The sequence below is a fragment of the Micromys minutus genome (assembly GCF_963924665.1).
Source record: "Micromys minutus genome assembly, chromosome: 16".
Classification (NCBI taxonomy): domain Eukaryota; kingdom Metazoa; phylum Chordata; class Mammalia; order Rodentia; family Muridae; genus Micromys; species Micromys minutus.
Genome location: NC_137985.1, coordinates 53,476,872 through 53,494,343, shown reverse-complemented (window position 1 = coordinate 53,494,343; position 17,472 = coordinate 53,476,872). Strand labels below are relative to the sequence as shown.

Genomic DNA, 17,472 nt, shown 5'->3' with positions numbered 1-17,472 from the left:
GCTTCCCTCACTCCAAGGCCTTGCAAGGCTTTGTTCTTAAGCCCTAGACACTTTGGAGTGCAGCTGCAAACTATAGGCAGAAGATTAAATTAATTTGTAACTTTTTTTTTTTTTTTTTTGGTCCTGCATTGCTAAATCCTCGGCATTTAATTGAAACCCTACTTCAAGACGCTGTGTTCTTTGTTGTTAGTTTAACCTCTGAAGCTCTTTAACACTGGCAAATTGCTGTTATATCCTTTGGATTGTCTTAAAACCATTCCATAAGCAGACAATGAAATTGATTCATGGGAAGAAATGTCAAATCTTAGGGTAGATTTTAAAGTGTTTAATATTTATTGTGGGTCTTCTCCAGCATAGTTTGAGGTGATTTAAGCTCGATCTTTAGGCCTGAGAAAATTGGTCTTGGGATGAAAACTCACCTAGGGAATTTTATGTCATTCAGTAAAGTTAAGTCTATTTTGTGTTTTTAAGTTTCCCTGTGTCTGAATGCACCAAGTGGCTGTCGAGTTTCTATGAAAAGGAAGCTTAACTGCAGCACACAATCTAAATGCAAAATCATTAGATGGAAGTTTAATTGTGTAAAATGCGCACAAGGTAATTAAGAACAAATTTTAGAACATTTCAGACTATAACGTCTCCCTTCAGCCATATTGAAAATGCTTGTTTTCAATTTGCAGTTATGCCGAGAAACATAGGATATGTCTAAATTAACAATTTTCTTTTAACCGAGTGCTTCTTAGTGCAAGTGTAAACCTAAAATTCATCACATTACATTGCTGGTGGCCTAAGCAGGTAAAGTGGTCTTAGTTTGCTCCTCCTCTCCTCATCTTTACAGTTCCATGATGGTGATTTCCCGTCTTGTTACTTTGTAAATATTTGCTACCCAAACTTTCTGTGAAATACAAAGGGTTTCTATTATGTACTTGACAGTTGTTTTAGTTCTCTCTCTCTCTCTCTCTCTCTCTCTCTCTCTGTGTGTGTGTGTGTGTGTGTGTGTGTGTGTGTGTGTGTGCACGCGCGCGCACGCGCGCACACCTGTGTTTTACACACACAGAGGCCCAAATATATTTATTATTTACAGTATAAAATCTAACATACTTCAGTGCTGCTACCTCAGGAACAATTCATAGGTTATGGTTGGTCAAATCAAAGACCAATAAATGCCTCTGAGGAACATTTCTAGTCTCCCAGTGAAATGTTGGTGTCCCTGTTATTTCGGTGTCTCCCATGTGACCAGGTCCACAGCCTCTTTTTCCTCTGTTGAACAGTCTGTTGACTGCTTAGTGTTTGGAATTAAAATGCACTTGTTTATTGACCATCACATAGGATGCTTCCCCTGCCTCCTGTCTGCCTCCACCCCAGCCCCGGACAGTAGACCTGATCCAGGTCCTGCACAGCGTCGCCCGTCTCCTCCTGGGTGGGGGATAAGAGGGTCTGTTGATGGATTGCTGGCGTGTCTTCGTGTTCTTAGTGCACTTTTTTAAACACTGGACTTAAGCTGCCCATATTTAAATGCTTCCCTCATGAAGCTGACGGCGAGTAGGATCCCTGTTGGCCAAGCCCTAATCTGTTTGCTTTGTTGCGATCCTTCTTTTCCTCCCCCTTACTTTAACTGTTAACCTATTTATAAATCTAAATCTACACACAAAGGTCATTGGTTGGCTGAACTTAAACCATTTTACTCAGTAAATTTAATTAAGAAAATACAGTGCAACTCATAAGCAAATGAGTTTTTTCCTAGTTTTAAACCAAACCACCCTCTTGAGTGCTGATTGCCTTGCCCGACCCCTGGTGATACAGAAACAGGCAAAATTAAAAAGGACATTAAAGCTTCATTAAATCTGAAACACATTTAGTACAGTGACATATCTGCAGGCCATTTCAGAGAAGATTACACACTCTCTTCTGTAAGTTTCCTAATTTATAATACCTTGACACTAAAAACTGGGGAAATGCACGTTGATTAATAGGCCAGTAGGGTAGGAGCATCGAGCGGTGCAGGCCCAGCCGTCTGAAAGGCCCAGGGCATGTGTGCCCCTCCCTTAAGGGTCCGTGTTTGTTTTGACTTCTGTGAAGAAGTTCTCCATGGAGCCATGTCTGCTCAGGGTGCCATTCCACTTCCAGCTGAATGAAATCTTGACAAAGGGGTTCCACCCACTGTCATAAGACAAGTACTGAGGTGTCAACACCTGTCCCCTAGTCAGCTGGAGCTCCATAGACTGAAGGACAAGAGAGGCACACTCGCCTGGGCTCACTAGTGTAAAGCTGAGATCTGTAAGCTGCCACAGCAAGAGAGGCAGTGGCAATCCTGCTACCATGGCAGTGGTACCTACCTGTCAATGGCAAAAGAGCCTTCTATGCCATCCAAAGAGGTCACACCTACAAAATGCCAGCAGGACTGAGGTCCCAATGGGCAGATGTCAGGAAAACTCGAAGCAAAGTTAGACCCAGGAATGCTGCTTTGCCCAGATCAGCCACTGTGGCCTGTTCCCAAGCAGACAGGGCAAAGGGGCCACCAAAATGCCCACACCAAGTCTTCTCTCTGTCCCCCTGCATAGTAGTGTCTGAAATGAATGACACCAGCCACCCTGCTTCCCTGCCCCAGTGATGACAGAGGGGCTGGGTAAATGCATACTTACTGCAAACCAGTGATGACTGGCCAGTCAGAGGCCTGGTGCTAAGATGAGGGGAAGCCGATTCTCACGTTCTTCTGCTCTTGTTCATTACGTTTTGTTTTGGAAAGAGCTTCACTATGTGGCCTTGGCTGATGTTGAAGTCAGGGTTCTATTGCCGTAACTTTCAGAAGTGCTGAGATTACAGATATACACCGGTTGTGTTTCTTAATTCTTTACAGCAACAGGAGTGTCGGCATCTGCTGGGTCAAGTAGATGTTGATAACATATGTGGTAGGCAGGTCCCTCTGCCAGTCAGTCATGTGGGCAGAACTCTTCCTCAGTCCCAGTGATGTGTTCAACATGTCTGTCCATAAGTGGTGGCATTTCTCTGGAAGGGATTACGCCGCTGTGTTTTAGGTGCGTTCTGACAGTTGTTAGGCTCTTAGCCATTTTAGATGAGAAATCCTTCTTGTGCTGTGTCTTAACCCCGATGAGATTTATACAAGTCAATGTGATAGTGGGTACAGCTTTTGTTCACTCCTCACTGTGTCACAGTGCCCCCACCACAGCAGCCTAGGCCACAGAGATTCCTGAGTCAGTCTGCACACTCACAAAAGTGTCGTCACACCTGTATTTTTCAAACCTAAGACAAGCCTCCAGCTTGTGATGTTCGAGAGCCGACCGGGGGCAGCACGGCAGCTTCTACACAGCAGCCGGCCAGCCCTGCGGACTCTCGGAAGTGCCCATCCTCCCTCCTCTGCCTCCTTCCACAGGTTTTCCTGTTTGACTGTGGAAAGATTGAGGAAATCCATCAAAGGAAATACCGGTAGCTTGAAAATCCACATATGTATTAATGTGCATGAGATAGGAACACAGCGTGGCACTTAACTAGACATTCTAACACACACAGGCACATACAGCATACACAAACGTCCAAGCGAGTGTCCGTCTTCCCAGAGCCAACTGTACACATTACACTGTTCATTGTTGTTGCATTACTGTTCAGATTGCCCTTGGAGCTTAGAAACCTCACCACTCCGGTCCATCCTTTGGTGATCTTTGTAGGTATTCGGGGTTTGAATATACGTGGGGCATTCGGGCTTCAGGCTATCCAGAAGTTACATGATCACCAAGTTAAGGCATATCATCTCCAATGCACGCTGCAATTCTCACAAAGTGAAAGAACTGTTTCTTTGTTGCATGAAATGATTTTAAACAACATTGTCAAGTGTTTGAGAAATGTATCTTTAAGACAAGTGTGCAACTGTCGGGCTCTCAGAAGACAGTGCCAGCGTGCTGGGAAGAACACTAGATTGAGAAGCAGGTTTTGGGGACAGTCCCTAGATTTCTCTTGACTAACTGAGGATTCCTTGAGGGTTTGTATCTGCCCTATAGGTCCATGTGCTCAGCTGCTCAGGCTTCTCTGGTGTGTGCTTCTCCTTCGAAGGCAGTTGCAGATACATATGGAGGGGCTCAGAATGGAGGGTGGGCCATGCCAGGAAGCTTTACATTTTCATGACTGCTTCCCTTAAATAGGTTGTTGTAAACCGCGCTGGGTTGTTCAAGCCCTCAGGAGGCAGCGGCAGGCGGTTCTGTGAGTTTGAGGCTAGCGTGGACAGCCTGGACTAAGTACAAAGAGCCTGTTGACAGAGATAACGGAGATGGGAGGGGTCTGATCTTATCACATTATATCAAGCCTGTTCTTGTCGGAGTTGCTCACTTGTAACATGCCAGGGAACAGAAGTGAGTAGCCCAGAAACACAGAGCAATATGCAAATCAAAATAGGCATGGAGGGTTCAGCCTCCCAGATTCAGCCTGAGGCCTCCAGTTCCACCCTTGCAGCCTTCCCTGGCCAGTTTCATCCAGTTTCATCCTCACCACCATGGTGGCCATTTGTGCAGTAGTGACAGGACCTCTAACTTACAGGGAAGCATGACAAGGTAAGTGGGTGAAAATGATAACCCAGGCTCCAGTCCGTACTACAGCCCACTCCAAACCATAGAGCTGTGCTGTGCCCCATACTACAAGAGAAAAGGCCTACAGATCTGTACATCTCTGTCCCAAAGAAACTGTCACACACACACACATATGAGTAATTCCCCAGAGCTGAGAATACACCTAAGAGAAAGTGTGTAGGATAATATTTAGTTTGCTAAAATGAAAATGTTTTTATCAGAGATAAAATATTATCTATTAAAATGTCCATTCTAAATACAGTTTATAATGTAATTACAGCAATAATTTAGTTCATGCACTAGAGGTTTGGATGTTTTTTACATGCTAGATGCAGTTCTGAAATGTAGTCCTTGTGTGTCTTAAGGAGATCTGCCCTGCATGCAAATCTATAACTAGACAAATATTATTTTCTTTCCCAGCTTGCTCTTGGGAGGTTTCCATATCCTCAGGTAAGATTGTTCATTACTACCATTTGCCACTGTGACATTCATTCCTATGTATGAAGGCACAGGAAGCGATTGTGAACATTTCAGCCACATATAAATAAATCTGTCCTGTTAAAATGAACAGTGGTTTCTTAAAGGAGTCATTAGAAGTCTCTATTGGCTTTAGACTTTTTTTTCCTCCTGTTAAAGGCTGACTGGGGCCATCTTGCTCCTCTTTGTATAACATTTGAGGTGTCCCTTCTGCCCAGCTCCATGTGCTCATGCTGAGGCTGGTGTAGGGCCCACGTTTTCTTTATATTCTTTATGAGCATTTGGATTCAATTAAAGTTATTCCAGTTAAAAGATGAAGCAAAGGGTGAAGATAGCTAATGTGGGTCACTGCTCACCAGGGGCGCAGGATCCCGGTTTCATCTCCTATGATTTTTTTTAATCCATTTTTATTTTGTTTTTTTCTATTTACAAATAGTTTATTTTCAAGTATTCCAAATCCTAAATTTTTTGTAAATCCTTCATAATTTTTACTAGAGAGGGATGGTAGCAGTTAAAATATAAAGCTATTTTGTGTCTGGAGAGTGTTCCCTGCTGCTGAGGCAGCAGGCAAAATGTCCAGGGAGATGAAAAATGGACGTCTGACGGCTCTCTTCTGGTTGATGTGCACTGTTGTTCTGGCACTGTGGTCTGAACAGGCCAAAGTGCCTGCAGGCATGTCTGATTTAAAGGTGGTGTTGGTCTTGCTCTTTAAGCATCTATTAACTTGCTATTATTATGCAAATAACTGTTGTATTACACATACTAATTTATGCATGGTTAGATTATGCAGATGCATCACAAACATGGTTATTGAATAATAGGAGGGGCGCCTTCTCCCCAGCCATCTTTAGAAGTGGTTCTCAGCATATTCTCCCAGTACCCGTGGACCCTTAAAGAGCCTTCACTCACAGATACGTCTCCTTCGAAGCCCTTTCCCTGCACAGTTAAAAGTCACCAGATACGTGGAAGAGAAATCCTTCAAGTGGTTAGGTTCAGGAGGGTTAGCCCCACTTTTCTTGGCAGCAAAGAGAAGTGTCTTTGCTTAAGCATAGTCATTTGAAAACCAAGTCCAGAATGTAACCATTGGTGTGTGCACACAGCTCATCCTGAGATTCTGACATGTACAGCCATGCCACTCAGCTCTTTATAGGTAGTCTGTCGGATTAAAATCAAATTGTCAAGATTTATAGTCATTTGAATATTTATCTTGTTAAGCCTCTTAAGTCTGTCAGTAATTTTAAACAATTCCGTGTTTGACTAATGCATATAATCCTATAAAGCTGTGGAAATGAACATGAGGCCCTTGATGACCTAACTCTTAAACTAGTCTTAGGAGACTTACTAGCCATTGTGAGCCCGAGTGTGATCCCTGGGACCCAAAGGGCATAATGGAGGAAACTGACTCCCACCAGTGACCTCTCACCTCTACACAGATGCCTTCCCCATAATAAGTAAGATATAGTTTAAATTTCAGAGATTGAAACTGTAGCCAGATCCTTAAAGTCCCTACTATGCAGAGAGAATAAGCAGGGCCGGCTGAGTATGTGGTCCTCGGTGCAAGGCAGTGCTCAAAACAGCACTTACTTCTCAGCAACCCTCAACCCCACTGGAGCAGAGCATGAAGCTGGAAGGAGCTGCAAGCTTGCAGACTTCCTCACGCAGCCAGCATCAGTGCTGCTGACAGCATCTTTAGCAGTCCCTCCTCCAACTGGTGACAGGGCGTATACAGGGTGAGGGTGAGGAGGAGGGCGTGGACGTAATAGAATCAGTCGCCAGGGACCACACTTATGAAGGAAGAGGCTGGGCTTCTGTGTGAATGTCATTGTTTTGTGAGATCAGGTGTTTGCTGTTTGGAAGCACTTGCAGAGTTTCCTTTAGGCCTTAGAGTAGCACAGACATCTTTGGAAGAAAAGTTGGGGCCTCCATTACAACAATGTTTATTATTATAAGAATAACCAGAGATGGGAATGGGAACTATTAGTAGAGTTCTGGCCTGACCCATCCCAGCATCTAGGAGATGGCGACAGGAGACTAAGACATTCAGGGATATCATTGCTATAAAGTGATTTTGAAGCCAGCCTGGGATACATGAAACTGTCTCAAACAAAAAACTATGTTAAGGTGTCTGGAAGTCACTCAGCACCTTTCCTGCTCACATCTCCCGAGCACTTTGTGTGACTAGTCCTGGGCCATACACCCCACCACACACTTATTTCTAGCCTCACACCTTTCAGGTCACAGAGGAGTGGGGACTTGGGTCTAGGAAGTTCAGTGACTGGCTACGTCACCTCAGCTTGGTGGCTGTTCACACCCTTGACCCAACTTGCAGGCCATCACCGAGCCTTCCTCAAATCCAGCTTCCCCGCCAGAGGGTCCAGAAAAGGAGGAGCTGTGCTGACTGAGAGGACAGGGCTGGTCCGTCCTCAGAGCCCTTTTGCCTTTCTTGTTCCATGTTTAGCAGTGACAGGCAGACGCAGATGCCTCAGTGCCCTGTAACTCTAGGTGCCTGTGGAGCGTATTCTGTAATGAAATGACAACATTTGCTTTTTGCCACATCTTACAAAGCTAACTCCACTGAACAGTTGAGCTTTAGTGGTAATCTGGAAAGATCTGTGGGTCCAAACAAGGACTGGACATGTATAGGTCTGAAGATCCTAAGTCAGTTGACTTAAAAACCATGGCAGTAGGCAATGGTTTGTTTAATGACATTATAATTGGGAGAAATGAAAATGACTGCCCACTAAACATCGTCATCCTCCATTCAAACGTTGATGAGGCCCCGAACTCGGACCATAGTGAGATCCTTAGGGAGACTTTGGGGGCCGCCCACTAGGGCACTGGGGACTCCGTAGGCAGGATGCCTCAGGAAAGTGAAGACTCCACTACAAATGTGCTTAAAGTACTTTTGCATACATAAAAATATTGTTCTTGTTTTGCCTACAATTCCTGATCTTGGTTAATAAATTACATCAAAATGACCCCGAGTTAAAAAAGGGGGGGAGGGATCTGAGCAAATAGTGCCCCTGGTATTGTAAAGCTTTGAATGTTTTCACACCCCATTAATTTATTACTTCTCTTTCTTCATCTTTAAATTTCATTTTTTTTCAAAAATTCCGACTCCCCGCTGCTGCAGTGATTTCCATCTTGTTGTTAATTTCCCCTGCTCCATATGGAGCTCCAGACATTTCACCTGGAGGCTGTACTAGATTTTGCTGTAGTGATCCTACTTCCGGAGGCCAAAACTGTCATTTAGGGTTCCTGGTGCATCTGTCGGCGCCAGGCTTTTCACTGGCATGGGAGAGTGTGAATAACAAATTGGATGCACCTGAGATTCGGATGATTAGTGTGCGCTGTGAATCTCTGAGACTTGTAAGCAGCTCGCTCTGGGGGAGGGGAGGGGGCCAGAGCTGAGGGTGGGTGGGTCTATGCCCACACCTTCTATTCGGAGGTCTGGCAAGTGCCGCTCCAACGTTGTTGTCGGCAGCCCTGGTGCAGAGATAGTAACATATATTTCATCGTGCCTTGTCATTGATTAGAAAAGAGCCTTTAATTTCATTTCACCCCATGTTGTGATTAATTTGCATTCTTTGTCAGAAGTTAATGGAGTTTTTTATGGTTCACTCTGAAATCCTTGAAGACATCAGACTTGATCTGCTGTTTATGGAACCGCCAGCGGAATTTTCCCTGTGATTGATGGCAAGCTTGATGTTATTCCAAACGGCTTTTTAAGCTGTTTTTAAGAATTATTTGAATAAAATGCAAGCAAGATATTGTTGTAACGATCAAGATTATCTGTTAAAAATCTGTTTCAAATAAAGAAGATGATAAGTAGAAAGTGATCCAAAAGAGAGAAGGGGGCGGACGGAGGCTTTATTTATTGGGATTATGTAAGAAAGGCCTTGAACAGATTAGTGTAGTGTGAAGAGATCATTGTACTGAGAATTCTTACTGTCATCTGACCAAAGAGAACAAGCTCAAGTTTTTGGTTTTTTGCTTTTTTTAAAGCATCTAATCTTAGGCATTGATTAGAAACTTCATTATCACTGGCCAGTTCTCGAGTGTTCTGCCAGCCTTGGCCTCCAGTGTGCATACAGAGCCTACTGTTCTGAACCAGAGGAGACAGGCTGTCTAGCCAGCCAAGGTAATGAGTATCTCTCATCCCAATCAAGGGGGAGTTCTTCAGCCTCAAGATAAGTTACACATAAGTAGATTACAGACTGTCTTTAGTGAAAGATGTTCCTAAGGGTGTCACCACTGTCCTTCTCCCAGACAGGACAGGAATAGAAATAAATGGCCCGTTGTTACAACCAAGATACACAGCTTCTTGAGTGTAGGAGCAATGTGTGTTCACCCTGTACACGGCCTGACGCACAAGGGCAGTTGTCAGTGGCGGTTTCATCTGAGCCCCTGCTGCTAACCTAAGACATGTGTTCTGCCCATGCTTTCGGAACCCTGGAGCCGTTTGTTTGCATTGGAGACCTCAACATGCTGCAGCAGATTCCACCTCACAGATCTGTGCTGGACTGGAAAGGTTTACTGCTTTCTGATCCTTGTCTTAGTGTGATCTAAGGTTCTTTTTATTATATGTAATCAGTATTATTGACCAGATCTGCCCTGTTCTCATTAACTAGAAGCAGCACGTCAAGGAGACAGTTAGTTTAGCTTGGTTTGGAAACCTGCTGTTTGCATGAGTTGGGTTTTTCCCTCTCATCTCTTCAGCTGGCAGACTGGCTTCTCACCATCCTCTTGCTGTGTAGCAGGAGGTATTGCTTTTGCCAGAGTGGAGGCCTGTGTTCTTAACGCTGTTTAGGATAGTTTTCTTCTGGGGTCTTTTGAAACTGGGTCTTTCTGTATAACGTTGGCAGACCTGTTACTCACTGTGTAGCACAGGCTGGCCTCAAAATCCTGTCAATCCTCCTGCCTCACAGCTAGCTTTTTTTTTTTCTCACATTTAATACATATGTGTATTAAAAAGCCTTTTCTTGGCACACTGTTACTAATGCCAACATTGAACACATAATATTCAATTATGGATCAGCCTCCTAACTGTGCATAGAACTGCAAAATCTAAAACGTTTGTCTTCTTCAAACACATGTTTGGAACCACCCTGGTTAGACATACTTTTTGAACTGTAAAGACCTGTTGTTTTCAGTTAGGCCTCCCACCCCCCCCCCAATAAAAGCAATGGGTAGTCCCCCAAATTATCAGTTTCCCCTTTAACTGATGAAAGCTAGATGTGTGCCATGAGTTTTGCTTAGACAGATTTCTGCCAACATTTTTATTTATTATCCTTACTAATTAAGATATAGTCGCTTAAAATATACCACAGTTCCAAGCCATAAAATCATATGGATACTCCACAAAAATGTATAGATAAATCTTAAGTGATGAGGAGATACTCATTAGCTTCTTCCCAGGATTTTTTAAGGTGCCAAAACTAAATATCCATCCAGATAGACCCAGAGATATTCTATCTTCTACTCCTCTCCTGAGGGCAGGAGGTGAGAGAGAGGAGAGGAAAGGACAGAAACAAAGTATGAATGGCACCTGAGACTGTTAACTGGTTTCCACGAACATGACACCCAAGCACACACACAGCAGAGAAGGGAGAGAAATTGTCCCCAGAGTCTAGGGAGCTTGGAAAGGTGGTGTTCCACCGTAGTTGTTGCTACTGTACTTGAGCTGTGTTGCTTAGCCAGGTGAAGAATGGCTTTCTTTTCTTTTAAATACCAACTAAAGGCTTGGGCTGTGGCTCAGTAGTAGAGCACTTGCCTAGCTTGAAGGAAGCCCTAGCTTTGACCCCAAACACTGCCTAAATTAGTAAATATATGCCACAGCAGACTGGTCCAGTTGTACAGCACCATCTAAACTAGATGTCTCTCTGTCAGTGAGCACCTGCCCTGTGCCTGATGCTTTGTAGAACTGAAGCAGAGGACGCCCAAGTTACCACAGACAGGAAAGCACAGAACAAATGACTGCTTGTGTAATAGGGGCCTCCAGGAGCAGAGGGGGTGGGGCGTTAGCTGACTTAAGAAGCTGAGACAGAGGACAAGTGTTTGGTTCCCAACACCCACATCACATGACTCACAACTGCCTGTAACTCCAGCTCCAGGAGACCAAAGCCTCTGGCATCTGAGGTTGCCAGCGTGCGCGCACAACCACACACACACACACACACACACACACACACACACAGTTTAAAAAGTAAATAAGTCATTTAGTCTGGAAAGATAGCTCAACTGTTAAGAGTGTGTACTGCTCCTGCAGAGGACCAAAGTTTAGATTCCAGAATTTACATCAGGTGGCTCCCAACCACGGGTAATTCCAGCTCCACTGGGATCCTACACTTCTAGCCTCTGCAGGCACACGCGCACATACATGTAAGTTTTATTTTTATTTGTTGAGATAATGTCTCTCTATGTAGCTCTGGCTGGCCTGGAACTGACTATATGGGCCAAGCTGGGTTTGAACTCACAGCGATCTGCCTAAATGCTTTCCAAGTGCTAGGATTAATGTGCCACCTCAGTGGACCTGTATACACATACTTTAAATAATGAAAATAAATATTTATTTAAAAGAAGCCATCATAGAGTAGAAGATACTTGAGCTGGGGTAAGGAAGCCATAAGGATGGCAAGGACCATGTAAGCACTCGAGTCACCAAGAGCCACAGGTCTAAACATGGGGTGTGGATAGCCTCCTTCCAGTAGTCTGACTACAGAGTGTTACCATGGTTGCTTTCATTTTCATAGTTGAGCAAATTCCCTGAATAAATTGTAATGCGAGAAAAGGGAGAAAGGAGCAGGAGGAGGAAGGGAGTGTATCAAGATATAGACGACTTTACAATAGACCAGATACAGAAGCTGGGCCCCAGGATGTGAGTCCCTTTGAGATGGCAGGGAGCCTATCTGAGGTAGGAAGGATTTGCACCAGACCTCTGCCCTGAGGGTACTTGCCACGTGCCTGAAAGCTTCTTTCGGGCTTGTGTCAATTTGACCTGACACACTACAAGACAGTTTCTAGACTACTAGGAAGGAATTACCACGATTACATGAGCCAAGGCCTAAGCAGGCACTTGGAAACATGTGCGGTGGTTAACAAGACCAAGGCGATGGTGGCGTTATTTATACCTCCAGAAAATACTTCAGGGATTTGCCTAGATAGCTCTGAAAATATATGACTATGTCTCTTGCCAGGTTGGACTGAAATGAATTACTTTTCTGATCCCACCAGAGCCTCCTGTCCAGTCCTTCTCTTTGGAGTTACAATTTATCATTCACAGTCATAATTCACAGACTTACATAGAGAATCTAGTCATTTATAGCCCAGTAGCTGGGACCATGATTCTCTCAGTTTTTAAATGATCAGCCTAGAAATCGGAGTGAAATGTTAGCAACGGCCTCAGGACCTGCTCTGGCTCCCAGTTGGCAGCTTTGCCATCTTGTCTCGCCAGAGATTTCCACACTTGCCCTTTGGTAGTCGCCACCTCAAGGAACTCTAGAGTTTCAGAGGCAAGAAGACTTATCTAGTTTTTATTTTCTACAAGTGGGAATGGGAGCCATGCTAATTAAGTAGCTTGCAGGGTTCCTGTCTCCCACTCCCAGCTCAGTGGCTTTTTCTATCTAGAGAAACATGGGGACATAGAGTATGATGAGGCGCCCAGAGGTTTGCTCCCAAATAACCAGTCTTATTTTACACACCCAGCCACTCAAATACTGCCTCCAACTGGTGTGTCCACAGAGGTGGAAATTACTGTCCCAGGATGCCCCCTGCCTTCCAGGTAATTGCTGTCGGGCCCCCTGGTGGGCACCTGGTCTCAGCTGTGGAGGAGACATCAGCTTTTATTGTTCTCAGTAGTGCTCACCACCTTCCAGAGAGAACTTGAGGGGACTTGGAGCTCTGAGCTCATTGGCATCCAAGTTAAAAGGTGGCAGACCTGGCCAAGCTTTGTTTGAATACAGATTACTTTTAAACGTTCAACAGTTCTGGATTAATGCCTGGGGTGTTGGAGAATCTTCTTCAACTAAAATGTTAATGATCCTAAAAACCCAACCCTCTTTAGTGCCAATAAAACAGACAAGAAGAGTTCATTGAAAAAGCAACAAGTCTCTAAAGGAGCAAAGAGCTGCAGCCATATAGGACTGAGGGTGACAGACACACAGCCAGGAACAAAGGATCCTGTACACAACTGGGAGCCAAGACAGCAGGCATTTGTGCCGAGGTGTCAGCCCTGATGGATGTGGAAACAGGGCAGCCAGTTAGAATCAGTGGTGCTGTGTATTAGGCTGTGCCTCAATGTCTGCACCTAGCGACCATCCGGCAGGAAGGAGAGCATCTCCAGGCACAGGGAGGTGCACAGGCTAAAGTAAGAGATAAAGCTTGCTTCAGTCCTGAACAAAAACAGACTGCAGCACTGCCCTGTGGGCCAGACTGCCCTGTGGGCCAGAGACCTTCTCTATAGGGCTAGTTCCAGTTTGGGAAAAAAAGAAAAAAAGAAAATGCCGCAAGCAAAGGCAACTTTCTGGCCAGACATCTCCCTTCATCCTGTGCTCTGGGCAGAGAGAAACAGGTAGCATGTGATCCCCACCTCCCTAGGTGACACTGTATGTCACCCTGGGTATATGACTTCCACCCAAGCACAGGCAAGGCTGCTCTGAACTCCGGTCCTGGCATTTCCTATTAGCTCTTTTTAAAAAGATCTTAGAACCCTATGGAAAAGCAAAACTTAAAGCTATGGGCTTTTAAAAAAAGATAACTTTTTATGCATATGGTGTTTTGCCTCATGTTGTTTCTACGAACCGTGTGCATGCCTGATGTCTAAGGAGAAGAGAGGAGGGCGTCCCCAGCTGTAGGAAGCTGTTCTCTGACCCAGTACTCAGTGACAATCAGAGAAAAGGCAAACTCTGTGTTTTGTCTTACCAGTGTACTCATGTCAGGGACCTTAAGTCAGTCAGCAATTGTGTCTCACCTGCTGTCTTGTTAGGATTTCTGTTGCTGTGATAAACACCATGACCAGAAAGCAAGTTAGGAAGGAAAGAGTTGGTTTCAGCTTACAATTCCACCTTGGTGTTCATCACCAAAGGAAGTCAGCACAGGAACTCAAGCAGGGCAGGAACCTAAAGGCAGGAGCTGACGCAGAGGCAATGGAAAGGTGCTGCTTACTGGCTTGCTTCCCCTCTGTTGCTCTGCCTGCCTCCTTATTGTAAGGGCCTCCACAACGGGCTGGGCCTTCCTCCATTGATCACTAATTGAGAAAATACTGTCCAGCTGGGACCCCTTTCTCTCTGATGGCTCTAGTTTGTGTTAAGGTAACATGCAAAAACAGCCAGTACACCTGCCTTCTGGGTTCTAGAGTTACTTGCAGTGTCTGGTATCGAGGCCTGCTTGATGACTATAAATGACATCACTGACATGATGACTAAATGACATCACTGACACGATGACTATAAATGACATCATTGACATGATGACTATAAATGACATCATTGACACAATGACTATAAATGACATCACTGACATGATGACTATAAATGACATCACTGACACGATCATCTACCTCAATTTTACTTATTTACATGTTGGTTAAGAAAAAAAACAATTTGCACATGGAAGGAGCCAAGACTCAGGCCCAATCCCAGGCTCCCCACTCACTGCTTTGTCTTCTCCTGTCCTCACCCCATCCCTCTGCTCTGCCCTCACAGCTTTGCTGCCTGAAGGGCAGGTCCTTCTGAGAGGCGTGGCCATTGTCTAGAGATGAGGAGCACTGGCCAGGAGACTCCAGCTGGGGCAAGGGCTGGAGGGCTGGGGGGACAGTAAGCCCCCTCTGGAGGGCTGGCGGGGACAGTAAGCCCCCTCTGGAGGGCTGGGGGGACAGTAAGCCCCCTCTGCCAGTTGAATCCAGACAGTAGTTGGGCCCAGTACAGGTGTAGGCAAGGACGGAGTGGAGGATCAGAAACAGGTGGGAGCTGAGCCGTATTCAGCAGCCTTGAATACTGTTTCTCTCTGAGCCTCCGTTCCCAGAAGGACAGAGTAGTCCATGGACCTTCAGCATGTCTGAGGTCCTTCCCACCTCAGCAGTCCTTCGGGTCCTAATTCTTCATGTAGAATTTGAAACCCCAGTTCACCATATTCTCTGTGGATGCAGCTGGGGCCATAGCCATGTGTGTCAGATTTGGAAAGTGTCTTTAAAGCATCTACAGATCCTTACATTTGAGTCACAATTTATAAAGAACAGATTTAACACTGAAGATTGGAATGTAGCTCAAGTCACATGAAGTGAAGCTGCGTGCGATTCTTTAAAATTTCCAGCCATACCATGTAAATTTCAACCTTGGAAATGTCCAGAATCTACTCAAATTTTCTGGAATCTGAAAGAATCTGAAGAGCTGCTGGGCTTCATCTCAACCAAACACAAGGCTCCTGTGGTTTGTCTCAAGGAAGAGGCACAGATGCAGTTTCTTCAGACCTGTCCAGGCTCCATGGGCGAGACGGCCCCACACAGGGACTCCTCTTAGTAAGAATCTCAAAGCACAAGAGAGGTGACACCAGCGAGTCTGTGTCTAAAACAAGCCCTTTAAGGGAAAGATGAAAGTGTATGGGTACAGGCAAAAAGCAAATACTGGATGTTCAGGCTTCCACTGAGTAGCCTGAAACACAGCCAGGTGAATGTGTTTCACACGTAATACACATGAGACATGTGAACACAGTTGGAAGAAGCTGAGCACAAATGACAGAGGGTGTAAAATCATGGCTGTTCTTCAGGAAATTAAAAAAACCAACTCAAAGTTGCCTTAATTCCAGAGGCTTTCACAGAATGAAAAGCCTGGGCTTGCTGGTTTGGGGAAAGCTAGATCTACTTTCTGACTATTGGCTCATTTTGTTTTGTTTGAGACAAACATATTAGCCTTGGCTTGCCTGGGACTTTGCCTTGAACTCAGAAATCAAGCCACTTCTGAGATTCAGAAGTGTGTGCCTAGCTCTTGGCTTGCTTCCTGAGCCCAACAGTGGCTGCTGGAGCTCTTAGAATAACCTACTTCTGCTGAGACAAGTAACAGTTTCTCTATCAGCAGTACCTGAAGGCTATGTAACTCCCTTAAGCACATGGGAGGTACATATTCTTAATCCAGGCCTGATCTTCATGCCCCTCCTGGTGTCTCACATAGAGTCCCCTCCACATAAGTGAAAGGACTGAGGGCGAGCACATCCAGAGTGCATTACTGTAAGGAAGAAGTGGGAGGAGTCCGTGTGCTTACTCAGCACAGAAGACATGGCATCTGTCTCCAAATGTATGAGGATCTGAAATCAGTCTGTTTGCCACAGCTCAAGGGTCATGGGCTTATGTTTAAGAAGATTTATTTGGGCTTGTAAAAGAACTTTCTAACAGCATTCTGCTATAGACTCCTGGAAATGTAATGAGCCTTCCTAATATTTGAAAAGCTTCTGCAGGAAACGTGACAAGCACCAGCCCCACAAAATAACCCAATACAAGAGGGGTAAGGATTCTCTGTCCAGGGAAAGTGGCATTATGACAGGAAACAGAGTGCTATGGTGGACAGACTGAGCCTAATTCTGAGAACAGGTTGAACTACAGAAGAGGTTATGCTGCAACTTGAGTGTAGGGGCCCAGCTGCAGCTCTAAGAGCTAGGAAGTCCTGGGATCCAAAGCAGATGTCATTATGAACACAGTGCAGTCATAAATTTCAGGAAGGAAATGTCCCATCAGTTCTAGATGCCCAAGATGAAACACCAGCCCTAGAAGATACCTCTATTTGGAATATTTCAAAGCAAGATTCCACACAGGCAAAGAATTGGACTATGGGAACCCAGCATTATTTGGGTTTCAAAGCATAGGGCAGGAATTAAGCTGACTAAGAGGCAAAATAAAGGATAGATCCAGAAAACCCCTTTCTAACATCCTCACTGGATCAGGTCATAAAAATAGTATCTCCTACACCACACTGCTTTCACCTGCACACATGCACACGCACACCTCTTACGGTCTTAAGGTAGATTCACACAAGATCATCCCCTCGATGAACAAAGAAAGAGGAACAAACGTTAGAGAAGAAAATGTCTAAATCTACTCAAACCTTCTTCAACACCTCGGCCAGGACTGTGCCATCAGCAAACAGATTCCTCCTGTGACTCACATCTGTTTATTTCAAACTGCAATTCTGAGTCAAAGCGTTAAAGTGAATGTTTGCCCACAGGAGAACGTGCTGTGGCTCCTCTGCATGGCCATGGAGTGAGACATGAGCTATGTCAGTGTTAAATACACAAAGGACAGAGAATGGCCTGGCGAGCGGGTCCTCTTCCTGCTCCCTGCCTGGCAGGCCGGCAGTGAGTAATGCTGCCCTGCACCTCATTGCTCCTGCCGTTGTGTTCTGTGTAGAAACGCACTGTCCTTGATCCTTGGGAAGCAGCA

The 17,472-nt window shown here is 45.0% G+C and overlaps 1 protein-coding gene across 3 annotated transcripts in view; it reads left to right on the top strand.

The window, feature by feature from the left end:
* MAP2K5 (mitogen-activated protein kinase kinase 5) overlaps positions 1–17,472 on the top strand; it is a 207,423-nt gene that overhangs the window by 133,141 nt on the left and 56,810 nt on the right. For 2 of the 3 annotated variants that reach the window (XM_080930288.1, XM_080930287.1), the window contains one exon: positions 4,992–5,021. The exons of the other annotated variant lie outside the window; for it this stretch is intronic. In XM_080930288.1, coding sequence (XP_080786414.1) covers positions 4,992–5,021 — 30 coding nt within the window. The remainder of the gene's footprint in view (positions 1–4,991; positions 5,022–17,472) is intronic. 3 annotated transcript variants of the gene reach the window in all.